The sequence below is a fragment of the Lonchura striata genome, chromosome 5 (genome assembly GCF_050655825.1).
Source record: "Lonchura striata isolate lonStrDom1 chromosome 5, ASM5065582v1, whole genome shotgun sequence".
Classification (NCBI taxonomy): domain Eukaryota; kingdom Metazoa; phylum Chordata; class Aves; order Passeriformes; family Estrildidae; genus Lonchura; species Lonchura striata.
In genome coordinates this window covers 61,825,233-61,845,000 of record NC_140707.1, presented here as the reverse complement: position 1 = coordinate 61,845,000, position 19,768 = coordinate 61,825,233, and the positions used below count along the sequence as shown (strand labels likewise).

Below are 19,768 nucleotides of genomic sequence, written 5' to 3'. Positions count from 1 at the left end.
AGCAGCTTTGAAATCCTGATAAATTAATCCATGAGATATTCTGCTCTCTTCTGCATAGGAGTGTATGTTGCAGCTAGTGTTTCTCCTTTCATGTAATCTGACCCTATCTTAGTCCCACTCTTAATGCTCCTCACCATCAGCCAAGGTATTAATCTTGAGAATGAGTCCTAAATCAATTCCTGGAAAGGCAGTGGAAGTAGGCATCAGTGATATTTTTCAGTCCAGCCAGTACATGCCATAAAGATTACATTTGTACCAGGCACAAAGATACACTTGTCAGCTGATGCATTTTTTGATCAAAAAACTTTCAAGAAAAATAATAGATGAGATCTTGAGATTTTAGGAGCATGAGTTCAGCCCAAACAGGATGTCCAAGCTGAGCTCCCTGAAATCAGTGAAAATATGAGTAATGAGAGAGACTCAGCATGAATATTTCTAGATGGGAATGCAAACCACCTCCAGACATCCTGAAACTGATAATTTCTACTGGGAACAATGACACATAGCACAGTTCAATGGCCTTTAGGGGTCGTGCTTATCCAGTGATGAGCACTTGGAGTGTATCCCCTGCAAGAGACTCACTGGGATTGATTCCCAAGTGGTGAAGTAGCAGGCTGTCCCACTGGAGGGCATTAGGAGGAAAAGGCAGCAACAGCTCAGATGAGAAGCAGTGACCCAAGCAATTCCAATGGAAAAGAACAGAATTAGAAAATATCTGTGAGTTGGGTCCTTAAATCTAGATAGTTAGTAGCTGAAGAATGGCATTTTAAACCACGGTCTTCATTGCCCAAGCCCCCAAAATGAACTCTCTGAACTGATCTCTGAACCTTGTGTGATAGTTTTGATGCTTGCAGTAAATGAAAAACCATTTTACTGACTGCTGTTCCACATACCTGGCACATTTACAGTAAGTTCTATTCAAATCAAGGAGATAATGATTGGTTGCCTTTTTGTCTAACTGTTAAGTGAAATTTGTGGACACCTTTATTTTCCCCCTTTCCAGAAAAAGTAAAAAATCTTTAACAGCCTCAAAAAAATTGATCTTTTTTTCCAGGTATCATCACTCACAGTGAGTGCAGGCCAGCACACAGGGCAGAGGATCATTTAACATCTCATGCTGCACACCGTTCAAGTAGGGCTGTAGCCTGACAGGGGCCCAGCAGCCCTTCCCAGCACAGGCTGATGGCATTGCCAGGGAAAAGGTCAGGGTGGGTGGTGGAGGGTGGAGCAGTGGCTCTGCACAGCTTCCCAAGAGCTGCTCCACCTGCACCTTCTGTGCACAGCCCCAGCCCCAGCACTGCATCCTCTCAGGAGGCTGCAGGATAAGCACAGAACTTATCTGCTCATCAGTGTCAAGGCTCAGGCGTCTGTGTGTGCACACAGAAGGGTCAAGTTCTCCTGAAAGGTCTGAACCAGCCCTTTAATCAGAGTTCTGGCACATGCAGTAGGCTTTGAGACTCAGGTACCCAAACCTTTGCTCTTCCCTGGGATTCTGAACAGTCTGTGGGCTTGAAGTGGCTTAGCAGCCTGTGATTTGCTCACAAACCATGAAAGACCTCAGAGGCTAAACTCCAGCCATCCTGTGAGATCCATCCTGGTTGGAACACAGGATGGGCCACCCTTTGCCACTGACTGGAGGGAGGTCTAAGTATCTCTTAAATTGGCCTCTGTCCTTGTTCAGGGAAACCTTCCTTTCATTTCACATATTTTATATCTGTGTAAGGGCACAAAACCCCAAAACAAAGCCCAAATAAGGATTGAGTTCATTAACTATTAATACTGTTCATTATTGGTATTTGCACAGTAGCATTTGCATGCATGAAACGTCAATACAAATGAAAATATATTCCTCCTTCACATGTTTTATGACCTCATTTATATGCAATGTAGCTTGTCAAGAGATGGCAAACAAAAGACCTGGGAGGATGAGGATTTACTCTGGATAAGCTCATAGCTACAAATGATTTTGAATCATACTAGAATTAAGTAACTTAGTGCCACTAATGCCACTGGCACTGCTACTAGCTTTGACACTACTGAGAGACTTAATCTGAAAGGATCTTTTGATTTCTCAGAGGCTCCTAATGGTTAATTTTCTATTAATTTTAATTTTTTTTATTTTCCTTCTTTAAGACTTGTCAGGCAGAAAGTCTGATAAGTGAAAGACTCTAATCTAGGCTAGGTTTAGCTTATGGCAGGCAAGGAGATGAGGAACAAAAAAGGAGCAGGGCAGAAAAAATATCTTGCAGTTTGCCTGAGCCACTAATATTTGCTAACCACAATAAATATAGTACTGCAGAGAAGCTCCTAATAAGCTTATATAAAGCATTTTTAATTGGATGCTGTCAGGTTAAACACTGTTTAAAAATATAAATATTCTTAATAACTCCAAATTAAACAAAATGAAGTTTGACTACCCAAATAATTTCTCCTCTTCATGCCAGAGTCTGAACTGCATTTCACACAACTCAGCCACTGAAAATAGGCAGGGCTTTATTCTGTTGCTGTTGGTCTGGAGCACACCTGGATCACATAGGAGAGGACAGTGCAGGGACGTGCCAGGCAGTGCTGGAGATGCAGCAGCAGGGATTGAGGGGCCACGTTATGTCCTGGCTCACCAGGCTGACTGGGCAGCTCTTGTTACCTCTGGCCCAGCCTTGGACTTCCAAGACAGCAACTCTGGGGCTTGCAGAATGATTCCCACCCCAGAATGGCAACTCTGGGGCTTGCAGGGGGATTTCTACCTAGGGACAACAGCTTTGGGGCTTGCAGAAGAGTTTCCCCACTGAACAATGGTATGTCTGGGTTTTCCTTCTATCACGGCAGCTCTGGGGATTGCAAGAGGTTTTTACCTGGCTGTTAATGGGGCCACTGCAGCTCCTGCAGGATCAGCCCAGGGGTCCTCACACAGCACTGGATGCAGCTTTTCTTCTTTTAGTACATGACTTAAATGTTCCATGTTTAGATTATAGGCCTTTCAGGGCACAGTTTAAATCCAGAGCAATGACAATGTTGATTTTAACTGAAATTGAAAGAAAGAGCATGTGGAAACTCCTTAACAAAGAAGTTTTGTAAACAGTGTCTTGATACTATGGTGATGGTTCCTTAGAACTGCCGACTCCAGTTTTCTTTCTATTCAATCCCTTATTTTTCTTCCAAACATTCTGATTTTAGTCCTGTCTACATGGCAGTGTTGATTGTGCATTTCTGTGCATCTAACAAGTGCCAATGAAATCAAACTTAGGGAAAAGCGATGCTGGATCTACTTCTCAGCTGACTCTCTCACAGAAAGTGTTGGAGAGAGCCAAATGCCTTTCCTTGTCTTGGTATTCTCCAGGGGCCTCTGGATGTACTCATTTACTCTGCATTTGGGTAAGCCACAAAGGATGGTCCGAATCTGAGAAGGGTGAGAGTGCAATGTGTGAACAAGAAAATCCACTCCCAGACCAAAGGGCTCGACAGGGCTGCATGTGGAAGCAATACCAAGGACATGCTTGATGTCGTCTCCTCTGCTGTGCATCATCTGCCTGCTGGAGGCTCCCCTTGGTCTGCAGGCCACCCTCTCTCCAGCATGAGCCTGAAGATGCTGCCTGCAGTAGGAAGAGCTGGACTGTGCTGGCAGCTTGAGCTTTGCTTGTGGCTTACAGGATTTCTGATCCCAAAAGCCCCTGGGCTTCAGGGCACAATCACCAGGAGTCTGTTTGGGTAGGAGCAGCCAGCCTCAAGCATTTGATTCATCTGGGTGCAACTATTCACTCTCACCAAAAAGATACTGCAGCAAATACAGAGGGCTGCTGCATTTGCTATTTAGCAAATTCTCCTCTCCCAGGTGAAATCTCCACTGCTTCTTTCATACTGAAAAAAAAAAAAAAAAGAGAAAAATGCTGCCAAATAACTCACAGTCTGGATGGCTTCAACAAAAGCAAAAAGAAGCACTTGGAGTGTGATAGAAGGATTACTGTCATCAATATCATGGTCTGTGGGAGGACAAGCCTGATGTGCTGGGAGCTTTGTAAACATCTCAAACTACTTAGGGAATCTGCAACACAAACTGAAATGTTTGAAAATGTATTTTTTCTTACCAATACATTTCCCTAATGGGTACAGACAAATTTGGGTCTGGAAGAAATCCAGTGAACATGGTGAGCTACCATTAAAGAAGAGCAGATGCAATTGTTTTGTGCCTCCCTCTCCCTAATGGAATGATTCTCCATGGGAGGGGAAATAGAAGGGAAAAACCTATGCAATGTAATAAGGATGAAAAGTTTGTTCCAATTTTCTCAGCCTTCAAGCCTGGGCACAAGCCTGTGTCTGCTCTATCCTGCAGTCTCAGGCCCAGTCAATTGAGCAACTGAATGTTTTCTGTTTACCTCTTTTTCCAATCTCTTCTGTAAGCCAAAGATAAAGCCAGTACAGCTCCAGCTGCACTTTTGAACCTGTGTTTAAATGGGGTGGAAATAAATCTTAATGAGATTGTCCAGCCCTATTACCTTAAGTAGTATACCTCAAATGAACCCTGCTGAAGGCTGTAATTCCTTTCTGAGGTTTCAGTGACATGAGCAAGTGGATCATATTTCACTATTGTAGTTTGTGTCATCATTGGATACTTGGTAGAATTCCATGTTTATCACATAAGAACTAGTGAAACACACCTTTATTAAAGATGCAAAAATAGAATAAGATGCTTTCTGTTAATAAGTACAAAGAATTTTCTCATTATTTTCTTCACTTCAGAAGAAAGATTACTTTGGAAATTACTTTGATTACTTTGAGAAAATTACATTGCATTTCTACTTCGTGAGTATTCAGATGCAAAAATTTTACTCCCATGAATTTTACAATTGGTGTCTTGATGCTCCCTCTTTGCTCTCCGGATAAAATCAAGATATTTTCCCAAAGCTTGCTGGTGGGCAGAACAGAGAAGGCAGCAGCAGATGGGCAGGACTTGAAAATTGAAGAAAGGCCAGAGAGGTCTTAGAGGAAAGGTCTCCAGGGAGCACTGCACTGTGGCACATATATCACTTATTTAGGATCTCCAGTGGTCCACCCCCCTCCCCATACACAGCTGAAGAGAGAATTTTTAAGAGCTTAGGTAACATGCAAAAAAGAAAAAGATGATCCTGAGTCTTTGGAAACCCACAGCAGCATCCCTCAAGGCACAAGGCATGTGCCCTTCACATGAAGGGCATGTGGAGGTCTAGTAAGTATCAAGAAGAAATCAGATTTTCCAGCCCTAACCCACTTGGCTGTGCAACAAATGGGATTTTAACTCACATTGTGCCTGCAGCATTCAATGAGTAAACCACAAAATGAAGGTCCAGAGGAGAAGAATCTCCTCCATGTCTAAATTTAGCACAAGGCCTTGAAAGTACAGAAAAGGAGCCAAACATCATCAGTAGCCAGAGAATTTAGAGAAGGAAGATAAATCAGTTCTGGTAAATGGTTTTGGGAAATAACAGAAGGGGAAACAGGGATCTAATAACCCCTTACTGAACTAAAGTTAACCTCCCTCTCTGGGCAGGAGCCTGGGACTATCTCTGACCGTAGTCTGAGCTCAGTGAGTAATTAGGACTCCTGCTGGTTTTTTGCACCTTTTATAGCTGTTTGATATTGGATCAACACAGAAATTTGAGTACATGGGCCCATCAGATGCTATGAACTGTTGAGAGGACAGGTCTGGGACTCGTTGCAGGTAACAAGTGATTTTGCACAGAGCAAGACCAAGCCTGCAGCAGCTGTATTGGAGGGTGCCTGCCCAGCTGCCTTCACTCCTTGGCATTCTCCAGGACTGACCTGTGAGCAGGTTGGCCCGTGGCAAGGCACTGTGTCAAGTAGTGGAAAATAAATTTGATCTCCCTGTGCTGGCCCTTCACTGCAACCAGCTCCCTGGGGATTGCTGTGGGAGCCCAGGCTCAGGGGCACAGAGCAGCTCCTTGGGTGGGCCTGGGGCTGGGATGGACTCCTGCTGCAGCCTTGCCTCACTCTCTGTGGCACCCACTCAAACACCCAGCTGCCTCCAGTTCTCCACTGTCCCTCAAGGCAGCTTGATTAACAAGGCAGATTGTCAATTGAGCAATCACCTCAGAACAAGGAAATCTTTACAGATTTGGCACCATTATCCAGGACAACCCAGCTGCTGAACTTCACTAGGAAAAGGAAGCAAATGCACGTGCTCGACTCTGAGGCACACTTCTGTGGGAGAAAATAAAATCAGTTTAGTACAAACAAGAATTTTCTAATCCTGTATCATCCCCTTGGACAAAACTGGGACATTCAGCTCCTGGCTGGCTGTGTCTCATAGCCAGAGTGAATTTTCTCATGGTTTTTTGGGTGCTTCTCTCCCTTTCTCTGCAGGGACACCTGACCTTGGGAATGAGGGACATGGCACAGGAGCACACATGCTACTTCAGGAACTGGTTTTGTCCTGCTGAAATCCCAATGGCAGAATGAAGCAGGGAGATGCTCTTGCTCAGGCTCTGATGATCTCTCTGCATCCCCAAAGCACAAATGGTGCTGCAACCTTGCTGGTGTTGGTTATGTTTTGATTGGCCTGAGCATGGAAACTCCTACAGCAGGGAGTGAGACTCACCATGCCTCAACAAAAATGTGCCATCTGGTCTATTTTCAGTGGTTTTTTTCCTTCCAGTGTAGTTGTAGAATAGTGAAGATGTCTTTTTACTCCTCCCACTTTATTGGACATCAGAGTAGGCAGGGAATAGTAAAGGACAGCAAAAAGACTCTTCAGATCCTCTGTGTGCCAGGAGAAACCAAACAATTGTAGGAGTGGAGTTTGCTGAGAAAACAAACACTCCTCCTGTGAAAAACTGTGAGCAGATTGAATGCTTTCCCTGGAGTTTTCAAATTTTTTTATTAAATGACTCAAAATGAAAACATGCAGAAATGTGGTTGGTGTTTAAAAAGACAGCTTTTGTTAAAGAAATATTATTCTCCATCATACATATGTGAGCACTTGCATGCCTCAGTCCACCACATCTATTCCAGACATTGCAGATTATCTCACACTTTTCCACATGATACTTCTCCCCAAGCCTTGGATATTTAAATACCTGACCAAAGCATCTTTGCAAAAAAATCCCCACTCTCCATCAGCATAACAAGCCCCATGTGTTGCTGACTGGGTGAAAATGGACAGTGCATAGACATTTTGACAGCCACCAAAAAATCGTGACCCAAGAAACCTGGCTGTAGGAAAAAAAGCAAGTCTTAAGAGGCTCATGATAAACATCAAAGAGTTGGCAGCACTAAGAAAAATCAAACAGTTTAGATGAGATTTCCCAGATAAATTGTTTCTATTTCATCAATGCACTGTCTGGTTTTGAACAGTTATGCCTGAATATATGGAATTTATGGTAGATGCAGGAAATAACAGTTTCCTTCTCAAAATCCTTTCCACATGTGGTTCATATGCCTCCAGCACAAAGAGATTGCAATATCATGTCCAAGTCATATGGGTGTCAGAATGTCTGCTGACTATCACAGCAACAGATGAACCTGGGAACCTCTGATTTGAGATAAAAAGCTGTAGAAAATGACAGATTTAGTGGCCCAAAGACAGGTTGCCGGTATCAGAAGTGTTTGTGTGTGAAACTATTGACATTGTAGAGTATCTTCAAGCAACTGGTGAAATACCAAGTTAAAATTATAACAAGTATACTCATTGTTAGAGATCTAGTTATGAGGTGTTCAAGTATCTTGTATTTTATGACATATGTGTTTCCAATAAGCTGTTTGTCATAATATTCCAACTTCACTTCTAGAAGATATTGAACATAGTAAAGTATAGCATTCCAGGAAGATCAAGGACAATCTCAGGTTAAGTTAGCTTGAAAACTTCTGCTGGGAACTGCATTGCATCTGTGCTTCAGCCACAGAGCAGAGAAGAGTTGGCCCATGGAGCAGCTGTGGGAACCCAGGTTTTCCCAAATGGTCACTAATGGCATATTCCTCATCTCCTCATACTGGAATAGAGACCACAGGTCTGATTTATGGACATGCCCAGTGCTCACAGCTGCCAATGGAGTTTGAATATGTGAAATACAGTGGTGTGCTGGGTGCTCTGAAAGAAGAGCTCCTTGGCATCTCCAATTACACACCCACAGCACTGGGAACTGTTTTTGGCTTAATCTTGACGTGCCTCAGTCTCTCACATATAAACTGAGTAATTCTGCACCCATGGCTCTTTGTGTGACATTGCTGAGTCATACCTAGCAATGTTTCAGTAGGGGAAATATGAAACATTCACTATGTTTTAATTAGTGCAAATATAAATACATTTCTCTGAGCAGTTGTGCTGGACAAAGTATGACTAATGCCTGGTGCTTCCCATGCACCATGAGTGTTTGCTGGTGGGCAAATCTCACCAACCACTCAGCACAGGGCTCAGGCTGCTGGTCTGAAGAGTACAACCAAACTGACCCAGCCACAATTTGCTCTGATGGGTCAGGGGGACAAAGATATTTCTGAGATTTCTGAGAGTTGTGATCCTTATTCATTGGACTGGATGGAAAGGCTTGATTTCAAAGAAATGGTCCCAATGCATGAGTGGGAGATGTGCAAATTATAAGTTTAACCTGAAGTCAGGTCCTTCATAATCCCATGGTCAAGTGCAACCGGAGATGCTTAGCTTGCTGTCACTGCTTTAGATTTTTGAGTCTCTGTGAAAAATTACCCAGGTGTTCAGATGTTTTACACACAGCTCTTTTGGTGTGTGTGCTTTTATTTCTTTATTTCTTAATTTCTTTTATTTCTTTATTTCCTCAGCCGACCTCTTTAGGCAAGTCTGACTCAAAGAGTTTTCACCTTGTGATTCAGCAGTAAGGATTTTACCATTTTCACAGTAGCTATGTTAGTCACTGGGAAGTGTTCTGGGTGCACAGAGTGATTGCAAAGCCAGAGCACATCCTGCAGCTCTACAAAGAACACATCACAAGGGATAATTGAGTAAATATATATTTATCTGCAAGATAGATGAGAATCACAGGAAATGCCAAGTTTGCAGGTAGTGTCAATGGATTTTAAGGGGATTTTGGACCTAAACCTTTCAAACATATCTCCAGGCTTAATTTCATGCCTTCATGATACCTCGTGAGGATGAGCCTGTGTTCTCCCAAGGAGCACTGAAGTGATGGAAACTTGAGCCTAACAAACAGTGCTGAGAACAGTGATGTGGGGTAGGGGGGCTCCCACCTGACAGTGTGGAAAAACTGCCTAAGATAAATCAGCCATTGGCACCTGCCTGAAATGCTGTGGTTTTTGTGATGGAGACAGCCTTGTACTTCCCAAAGTCTTCTCAGAATTTGCTGTGATTCCTTCAGGGTCACAACCCTTTCACTGAGCCTAGTTTGGAGTCCTCTGAGCGAGGGCTTGCTTTTCTTCCAGAAGGGATTTGTGATTGATAGCCTGTGTGCAGAGCCCAGGAGCAGCTCTGGCCAGTTCCCGTGTGCCCTGCTGGCTCAACGGTGACTTCAGCTGCTCCATGAAACCCAGGACTCCTCAGGGAACTGATCCTGGGCACTACTAACGTGTCCATGCCAGCACCTGGCATTCGACAGGAGCCCATGCCTCTGCCCCAGAGTTTCTTTCCCATAAGGAAGAAAGCATTTGAGGGGTCTTGACAGTCTTTTATGTGAGTTTTAGAGGAGGTCTGAGATGTGAGGTAACCCCTAATGTTACAAATGTAATTGTGAAAACCACAAGTGTGTGGAGAAAGAGCTGATCACAGTTTGTAAGGAAAGAAGTCACAGGGACATAGAAGCAACTGAATATGATGATGAGAGACTGGGCACCCGCCAGGTTTTTTGGGAGGGCACACTGAGCATTCAGTTTGCAGTCTGAATGGCAAAGGAAGTGAAGGGGGCCCCACCCTCTAAATTACTGCCTGTATTACAGGTCTGCAGCAAGAGAAGGCTCCAGACATTGTTAAATGCAATTATGGCTTCTAAATGCTGATGACTTAACACAGAATATGTTGGAAATACTGAAGATGTTATGAGGGATGGAGGAGAGGAGGAGAAAAACCACACTGGTTGTTTTTGCATGCCTTAAGTTACTGCAGACATCATGGAATAAGACTGTTCAGGTATGTGCAGTACAGTGCAAGTGCTCTTGCTCACAGACCCTGGGACAAACTACAGCTTCCAAGTATTTCTGCAGATAAGGAAAACTCTCCCATTGGGATGGGGGAGGAGTGATTGGGAAATTGTAGCATCTTCTGTATTTCCCAACTAGATCCTTAACCACCAACCCAGCAGAAAATGTTCATGCAAACTTCTACTGCCTCTACTGAGTGCCTGGAAGAGCCCTCCTTCTGCACCCCTCCTCAAAGAAAGAAAACCAACCAACCAACAAACAAACATTTTCTTGTGAAAATGGGTGTTAATATGTCTGCTACCTCCACTTGCAACCTCTGTAGCACATAGCACACATACTCACATTCTGCTTCAGAAAAGCAGTGAGCTGGCACAGGCTCTGCTTGCCAGGTGAATAGTTACACTAGTCCAGTAGTCTAGTTAGTTTAGAAGGAAACTCAGGACACTCCTGGAACATAGTCAGCTCCCACAGAAACACCAGGCCTAAGGGACAGGATACCCATGCTGAAGGTGAAAAACTGGGCAAGCAACAAAGTTTGCAATTTTTTTCATTCCAGAGGTTGCAAACTTTTAAGCTAGTTGTAAAAAATAACTTTATGAGTGGCACAGGAGTGTTATATTACCCAGCTATGAACAGGTACACTAAGTTTGCTAAGCTAGGCTGAACCCCTATTGAGAACTCCCTAATACTGGGCTGCAACAGTGACCACCTTCTTTCATCTTTGCTTTTCCTGACAAAGAACTAACTTTGCCATTTGTGGCATTTTGTCCAAGTGCAAATGTGGAGCTGCTCTTTGCCCTCTGTCCCTCTCCCAGCTCTCTCCTTTTCTCAGTACTGAAGCAAGTGATTTGTGGTCTTGGAGGCTTCAGATTTCTCCAATGGAAAAACCCTTTTTCCCTCAACAAATATCTGAGGAGGTGCATGGGAAGAGAGCACAGTTGAGCCATTAAGCTCCAAGGCTTTGAAAGCCCAGTCTGAAGGTGGGAACCCCTCCTCAGCAGGATGCCCTTTAACCCAGGCTTACCCTCACCAGGTGAAGGCTGCACCCAGGTGATTTTAACTCTTCATGGACAGTAGGCTGAACATTTTTACTCATGGGGCTGTCTTAAAATACTGTATAAACAGGAAGGGCTTTCCAGGCATACCTCTGGTGTCTCCATGGGGCTTGCTCATCACCATAAATCTATTTCTGGGATTTTTCTTGCAAAACATGGATTTCTGGTGCACCAGAGTCACTCATTTTTCCTTGTGTGATTGTCTGATCTTTGTGTTCCAAACTCTCTCTAAAGCTTCAAACCATAACGATTTCTTCATCATTATCATCATCATCATCAGTGTTTGCCCCTGAATGCACAGCCTCTGCTGCTCAAGGCAATGCTTGCACAGACTGAGGACACATGGAATTTCTGGAGGAGGACTCCCAGCTGCCAAGATAATTCTGGTATTTCAATTCTACTTTCATCAAACTGGGGCAATACTCCCAGATATTATATTTGATTTTATTTTACCTGAGCATCCAAAGGCTTTCTGTCTTGCTCCCACTCAATTTCAATTTTCAAAAATATGGTCTTTCAAAATGTGTTAGTTTATTGACATTGTCAACGAAATGTTGCATTTTGAATTAGTAACATCTGTATTTCATGGTGAAAGAACACTCTATTGGAAAATGTGTGACTGCTTCTAATAGCTAGCATTTGTCTCCTAAGCTGACTTCCCAAATGCAAAAGGAAATGAGTTTGCCAAGGAGTCCATACACAAAGATTAGAGTTTCTGTGAAGTGTTTATCCATCACAAACCCTGATAAATAATACATCTGCTTGCCAGGTTCTCATCACCCCAGCACCCTGGGCTCACCTTCCCCTGGCAGGGTGTGCTCCTTGGGAGCTCTGAGCAGGCAAGCCAGTGCTGCTGGGGTTAGTGCAGTCAGGAGCTATGGTTCATCCTGCAGAGCTCTCTGGAGATGCTTCAGTCATGCCATTTCATTCCTAAGCTACAGCAGCTAACTGGCTTGATGTGATGGAAAAACCTTGCCACTTCTCTGCTTATCCCTGAGCACTAACTGCAGCCTGCACAGCCACTCTGCAAGGTGATTTCAGGCCTTTGCCTTTTACTGAGGGTCTCACCCTGCAAACTGATGCAGAAATGGTGCTCCACCCCTAAGGGAAACATGGAGTTACCTGCAAAAAGATAGACATTCTTTACCAAATCTAATGAAATATGAATTTCAAGCATAGTCCTATGCTGATATGAGCATGTGAAAGTTGTGCAATTTTATTTGACAGGAGTAGTGCTCATGCAAGTAATGATTTTTTGTTGTAGAAATGCACACAGGCCATATTTTATTCCCAGGGGTTGCTAGAGACAGCCCAGCATGGGAGCTGAAGGCCTTGCTCACTAACAGCCTCTCTGGCTGAGATAAATGGACCCTCCATGACAGTGCAGAATGTGTTGCACTTCAGGAAATCTAAATTCCCATATTTTTATGGGATATCCTAATTCTGAAAACACCAACTTTATCAACTGGCTCCAGTCTGTCTTAAAGATATGTTTGAAATATGTAATTTTAGCTCTGAAAGGAAGTATTTAGCTAAAGAGTCAGGAACATATTTCAGATGAAAAGTCTTGCTTCCTCCTCTATTGAAACAAGGCCAATAAAAGGTTGTGAGGAATTTTAAGGAAATTCAGTTAGATTCTCATTGCCACCTGCTGCAGAACAAACCACATTAATTCTGTTTCTTCCCTTCTTAGCCCTGTTGCAGTGAATAACAGAGAAGGTATGCATATATGAGACTCCTGGTGTTCTTCTTCAGCATTATAATCTTCATCTGTTATGGCTCAATACCCTGTGTTATTTCAACAGTGGTGTTATCCACAAGAAGTTACCCAGCCTGTGGCTGAAAGGGGAAAGAAAGAAAAGAGGCACTTGAAGAACCCTTGCATGACTTCAGAGATTTTTCTGAAGTCAAAAGGTTTGTGTTAAGAACCAGAACCATCATGAGTCATATATTCCTAATCAAAATGCTGCGTGCGTGAAAAGCTGTTCAGTCGTTCAGAGACTGAACTATGACTCCTTACAAGAAGAAAATAATACACACAAGAGGAAGCATTTAAATAATTGATGTGCTTTTCTTTTATCTGCTTGTAGGAGTGACAAGAAATCTATGTAGCTGGCACTAATGGATAGCATCTGTATGTCAATAATTGCTAATGAGGAAGAAATAGGAGCGCATTTGTCTTGAAGTGACTGATATTTTTTTCTTTATCTCCCTGTATTACAATGGGAAATTATTAGTGTAAATTTTAGAATTCTGTTCACTTTCAAATCTCAAAGGTTTTCAAATGCCTTTTTTTTGGAATGAATTCAATACAGAATTGAACTGAACTCTTGCTTACATGTAATCTGCATTCTGGCATTTAAAATCCTTTTTTTATATCTTCTGTACTACATCCAAACAACAAAATAAAACTTTGTTTGCATCACATGTTTAATTTTCCATTCCACAACAATGAAAGAGTGCAGCCACACTGGAATTGAACAGAAACCAGTAATTTAAAAACACCCAATGCTTTCATCATGAAAAATTGCATAACCATTCCCAGCACTGAAGTAGGATACTCTTTCTGAATAAAGTCTTTTAAAAAATTATTGGCATATCAAGCTGTTCATATCCAGTGATTTAAGTCGAAGATTGTATTCAGCCATTCCCCCCAAGTTGCTTTTCTGAGGGAACAATTACGCAGCTGTTCCTGCTACATTCTTGTGTAGGCTGAAAGCAGTCTAAAAACTCTGGCATTCATTTCCTGTAACTACAAAGTGCAGTTCTCCAGGTTGATCGTGAGGCATGCCCTGTGCAAAGAGGTTACTGAAGCAGTACATACACTTGACACTAATATTGTGCTTTGGCTAAATTATTTATAGCCGTGTGCATGTGTGTACATGGGCGCATGCACAGGGCTGTCGGGTTTGTGTTCGAAGCAGGGCTCTGGACTGCAGCCACATTGCAGTGCTAATGATATCTGTCACTGCACCAACTTTTTGTGGCTGTATTATCTGGCTGCATTCAAAATCAAGGATTTTGGAAATACACTTCCAGCCTTGCTGTGCTCATTGGATTCAGCAAAGAAGCATTTCTGCACTAGTGAACACTAAGCAGTGTATTAGAAGGTTTGATGATGATTTTTTGCAACTCTTTTTATGGAGTGTTAAGTTTTAAATGGCCAAAGTTTTAAACTTTGACCTAGCTAGTGAAAGAGCAATAGCCACAGAGAGAATTACTTCAAAATTCCTTGACATGAAAAGCAAGCTGTCAGCAGCTGGTTCACTAAGATTACTTAATAACTCTGATGGAGTACCACCATTTCTCTGTCCACTGCTGGTTTGGTGCATATTTTTATATTAATATATATGCATCCACACGTCTGTGAGTATAGGAACCAGAATATTTTGCCAGGTCCATGAAGCAGGTGTCCCTTGGGACAGGTTGGTTGCATCTGGTATTAGGCAAGGTGAATGCAGCTTCATGGGAGAAGGCCTGGAAGCAGGGTTGGGCAGTATGGGAGAATAGAGAAATAAACCTTTGCTCTGTTTCTGGCACATTTCTAATCCACATCTAAACATCACTTTAATTTTCATTCCTGCCCATAGAAAATGGCTTTCTTCCCTCAATGCATCCATGAATATTTTTCTGGAAGAAAACTTGAAGGTCCTTTCAGCAGTATAGGTAATTGAGATATCAGTAATTTCTGCACACAAGATGCCATGCACTCTTGATATCAGTTTCATCATTAATATCAGATGCCAGCTGATACTGATACCATCACCCTGAAATATCCCACCCCCAACTCAGAGTGCTTAATAAGCAAGCTGTGGCCAGGCCCTTTAAAATCAAAGCCTGTAAAAGCAAAACTTTGCTGATTAACATTTCACCCGTTTGAGCAGAAAAGCAGGAAATACTCATTTTCATCTCTCCTGTCTTTAGCTGATAGCGACAGCCCATGGAATTGTGCATGGTGCAGCTCACTCTGCACCATATACATAATTTATATTTTTCCACTCTAGTTATGACTGCGCCGTTTTGGACTTGGGATTTGCTCTGTAAAATGGAAGCAGGGAGAGGAGGAAAAAAGAAAAACATTGCAGTAGCCTTCTCCTTCTCCAGCTGTACTTTTTAGCCCAGAACCTCATCTTTGATGCACAACCTCCACAGACCAATGGAACAGGAGTGCTACACAGTGCATGTTGCATATATATCATGTGACAAGATAAATGCTTGCCATGGTACAATAAAAAAGGTATTTCCATATCTTTATTAGTAAAATGCCTTGGCAGAGAATTAGGCTATCATTTTGACAAGAGTTTCTTTTTGTACAGGCAGCCTAGATAATATAGTTCCTATAGAAGTTTTTTTAAAAACAGCTGAGAAACATGCTTCTTGCTGACATGCTCTTCTGCCTAGTGAAATGTGACAGATACAGCCCTAAGCTCTCGTACGGGATTCCTTCCCAGATACAGGCAAAGTGTATAATGCACTTATTTTTAAAATAATGTAAAATTTCTATTTCCTTTCAGCAAATAAAGCCTTGCCATTACATTTATCTGCCCTGGTAGTGTCCGTTACCATGCAGGAAGGTTTATCAAGGAACAAACAGGACACACACAGCGCCTGGTCCTGCAGCACCCATCCCCACAAAACTCTCCTGAGCGAACTCACGACCGCACACACCGAAACCATCATCCCTGCGGACACCGACCCTTCAGTCCATCAGCCTGAATCCCAGAACCCTTCCTCCTGCCCAGCCCCTGTGCCTTCGGAGAAAATCCAGGCACCACCACCCTCCCCAGCCCTCCTGCAGGGACTCCAAGGCACCGCACCAGGATCTGCAGTGGTTTCAGGGGGTTTCTGCTCTCCCCGCTGCGGCTCCGGCTCCCTTCGAAAGCAAAGCGGCTTCGCGTGTGACTCTGCAATCTGAGCCTGCGAGCCGGCCGGCAGGACGCCGGGGTAAATATAAATCTGGCGCTTACCCACGGGCAGTCCCTCGCAGTCTGACATCGTGGGAGAAGTCCTCCTCACCGGGGGCTCAGGAAAACCACTGCAGGACCACAAGCGCGGGTCCTTCTCTTTGCAAAGGCAAGGGAGAAAAAATATCTGACAGTTCACAGGCACCCTTCTCTTGCGCTCCACATCTACCCACCCAGAGAGCTGTGGCAACAGTCCCGTCCCTGCCTTCTCATTATGGGATGTAAAGATAAGAATGTGCTTTTGTGCCAAAAGAGTGTGCTATTGGTGGATAAATTTGTTGTCATCCCTCCCCTCCGCAGAGTTTCCTCTTTAATGTCACAGAGGCGCATTACCCTGTCGGAAAGGCCATCGAATATTTATGAAACGGCTTTTAAGAGCCGAGCCGCGAATCCTGACGGGGGAGCAGAGCTAATTGCTGTGCGGTGGGGTTGGTGCTGGAGCCACCCCGCAGGGCGCTCCTGCGTCCCGAGGGCTGCGGGGCCGCTGATGGGCTGGGGGAGAGGCTCTGACATCTTCCTCTGTACCCTCTCCTGCTGCAGGGTCCGAGTACAAATACTGCTGGAAAAGGGGGCAAAAGCCAGGGTGTATCTCTTTAAGGACGGAGGAAAAAAAAAGGTCTTTGTTTATATTGTAATATCTGAGAAATTGTTTTGTGACACTGTTGCTAAAGGTTGTTTCGTAGTTTACAATAATATCGTGAGTGCAGATTTCTCTGTAACTTCATGACTTTTCTTGCTTAAAATATGCCACTTTAATGCCAGTTTAGTGGCTGCTCCTACAAGTTATTTTTTTACTCTTGGAAAATGTTTATGTGGGATTAGTTGGATACGAGGTTCCCAGACTCGCGCAGTCAGTGGAGAGTACCCCTGCACGCTGGTGTGCTCATTAGGCACCTTAATGAAGTGCAAGCAAAGGCTCTGGCAGCGTTAGAGCCAGGCTGGGCTTGGCAGGGACGTGCGGGACCCGGTGGGAGCCTCAGCACCCGGGGGTGCTGATTTGCTGCCACTTTTTGTCCTGGGAACAGTCAGGAGCAGTCTGGGCTTTGCCTGACACAGACCTTCAGTGCTTGAACCCTTCCCAAATGTCGGGTCTCAGCCCCAGAGCCCGAGGGAGGGCTGGGAGGAGGCAAGGGGGGCTCCATGGGGGGCAGTCTCTGGGAAGCACTTCCAGACCATGTGGCCAGACAGCCCTGGGGGAAATGAGCCATCGGGAATATCTTTCTTCCGAATGCCTTGAAGAAATAAAAGCATAAATTACATGAAGTATGCTAGGAGCTCAGGGTGCCCAGCACCCCTGAAAAGTCTGGGCTGTTTATACTCAGATGCTTCAGTCCAAGCACCCAAAGGCTGGCACTGCTGGCTCTGCCTGAGCTCTCCCTGAAGAGGAGCCTTTTTATACTCTGCTGGTTACTCAGCAGCACAGCTAGCCATGGATTCAATTCAGGATGTCTGGCCCCTGACTAAGAAGCAAAAATAGCTGCAAAAGTAGATTGTGACATGTTCCGAAAACCATTCCTCGGGTTGCCTACACAGGGTTGGGCATGCAGAGCCAGGAGTGTCTGGGCAGCATGAGGCTCTGTTGGCACAGTTCTGTCAGGGCAGCCCTCGTCAGTGCCTTCTTCCCAATCTGCTCAGGCAGCACACACGGAGATACTCACTGGAGTGAGGCTCACCTGGAGGGCAGCTCTGAGGAGGAGCAGAGCCTCAGGCTGTGCTCTCTGCCAAGGAGGCTGTACAAGGAGAAGTGCAGGGCATCATGCCTGGCCTCTCCATCCTGCTGCCGCCACAGACCCAGGGAGTGGCCACTAGCTATTCTGGCAGTCAGGGAGGTGTCTGGTCTTGATCTCAGTATGCATCTGGGAAAGGAAGAAGGCCTAAACCAGACTGGGAGACTTTTCTGGCAGTGTCATCTGGCTGCAGACACATATTGCTCCAATGTGTGACAATCAAAGCTTTCTTAGCTCGACCCTGTGGAAATGCAGGCTCCCAGCTCTGCAAGCATTTACGTGCCAATTTAACTTCAAGCCCCACTGAAATTCCTGGAACTGCTCACAGTTATAAACACATGCATAAGAATTTGCAGGATTAAGGGCTCACCATTCCTCGTATTCGGAGCAAACAGCTGCAGCTGGTTTTGAAGTTACCTCTCACAGCTGTGTGCTGGTGCTCCTCCACTGAAGGTTAGAGCCTTCTGGCAGAGCTGGACAAGTGCCTGCAGGGAAGGCATGCCAAATCCCAGACTGGTGTCTCAGCTCTGTCTTGTCCTTCAGAGGAATTTAAGAAGCCCCTGCCTCAGTAACCCCCATACATTGTCCATGGCCATGTCTGCTGCAGGTGGTCACATCTTCTGGGAGAGGGGCAGAGACGCCCTGAGGGGGAAGGACAAATATATCTTAAACTACTACAGCAAAGTTGGCAAGAGTCCATCTGCCAGAGCCCTTACTAGGATTTGGCCTTGGGAGAGCTCTTCAGTGAAACACTAAAGGAGGTTAAAAGTTGAAAAAATCAACTTACACAATACTCACAAACAAACACCTTCTTTTGATGTGGATACTTCAATCAAAAAAATAGGTCTGATCCCTGGATACTTTAGTTAGAATGTTGGTCTTTGATAAATTGTAAGACTTTTTTTCTTTGATTAAAACAGAGTATTTCTTTTACCTTCCCCCATTTCTCAGCCTGAAAAGAGAAGAGCCATGTTTGCTCCTGGAAAAAGGCCAAGCCTGGAAAATTTAAGTCTGACAGAGACAGTTTAGGATATTTATGAATAAGCCTGGTGTCTGTCATAGCAAAAACGCAAAAGTCAAAAACTGAAATAAAAAATAAAAGGTGAGAAGTAAAGCACATATTACTTCAGCAGGCATTACACTAATGGGAGAAATGGGCTAAATATTTGCCAGTAACTGCTCTCACTTAGGCTTTCCAAGTAACCTGAAGGATACTTAACCCTCAGCACAAAGAGAGAACCATTTATAAAATCTCTCCTTCATTCTATTCCCTGACAGACAGCTGTCTGCATAAATCCATGACAAGTACCATGAGTGGGGTAGTAAATGCAATGTATGGAAGGCAGTCACTGGAGTATTTCCTAAAGAAGATTTTCCTGGACCATTTAGTTTCCTCTGGAAGACAGCTGCATTTTCCTGCTGCATCTTGAAATACTTAAGCAGCTGCTATGGTGTCCCCTCTCTGGAGATTTCCAGGAAGAATTATCTGCCCAGGAATGTTGTGGATGTCCCATCCCTGGACACGTTCAAGGCCAGTCCTGACAGTGCCAAGGGCTTTTGAGATACAAAAGCTCTGGAGCTGAGCTGATATGCCTGAGGAAAGAGGGCAAATTTGGGGAAACCTGGGTGCAGGGTGCAAAGTCATAGAGCTCAAATATTGCCACCTACACAAGTAAGACATGTAGTGGGACTTATTTTCTCATCTATATGTTTACACATTGCATCTCATCTGTGCCTAATCTAAGTGCTTAAATATAATGAAAAATCTGGGCTTTAAGGTTTTAAATCCCCTGCATAATTTCCCTTGCAACCTCACACAGCAATCTGGCTGTGAAAAGAGCCTGATCCACCTGAAAGCTCCCAGCTGAACCAGAGCTTTTGCTACTGCTGACTTTCCTCTTGCTCAGCCATG

The 19,768-nt window shown here is 44.1% G+C and overlaps 1 protein-coding gene across 3 annotated transcripts in view; it reads right to left on the bottom strand.

The window, feature by feature from the left end:
- Window positions 1-16,359, bottom strand: part of EML1 (EMAP like 1) — a 122,354-nt gene extending 105,995 nt beyond the window's left edge. For 2 of the 3 annotated variants that reach the window (XM_085580722.1, XM_085580726.1), the window contains exon 1: window positions 16,133-16,307. In XM_085580722.1, the coding sequence (XP_085436848.1) occupies window positions 16,133-16,160 (28 nt within the window). In that variant the 5' untranslated portion in view covers window positions 16,161-16,307. Of the gene's footprint in view, window positions 1-16,132 lie in introns of all 3 variants that reach the window. The other variant, XM_085580727.1, reaches the window with a different exon arrangement.
- Window positions 16,360-19,768: the final 3,409 nt, after the last annotated feature.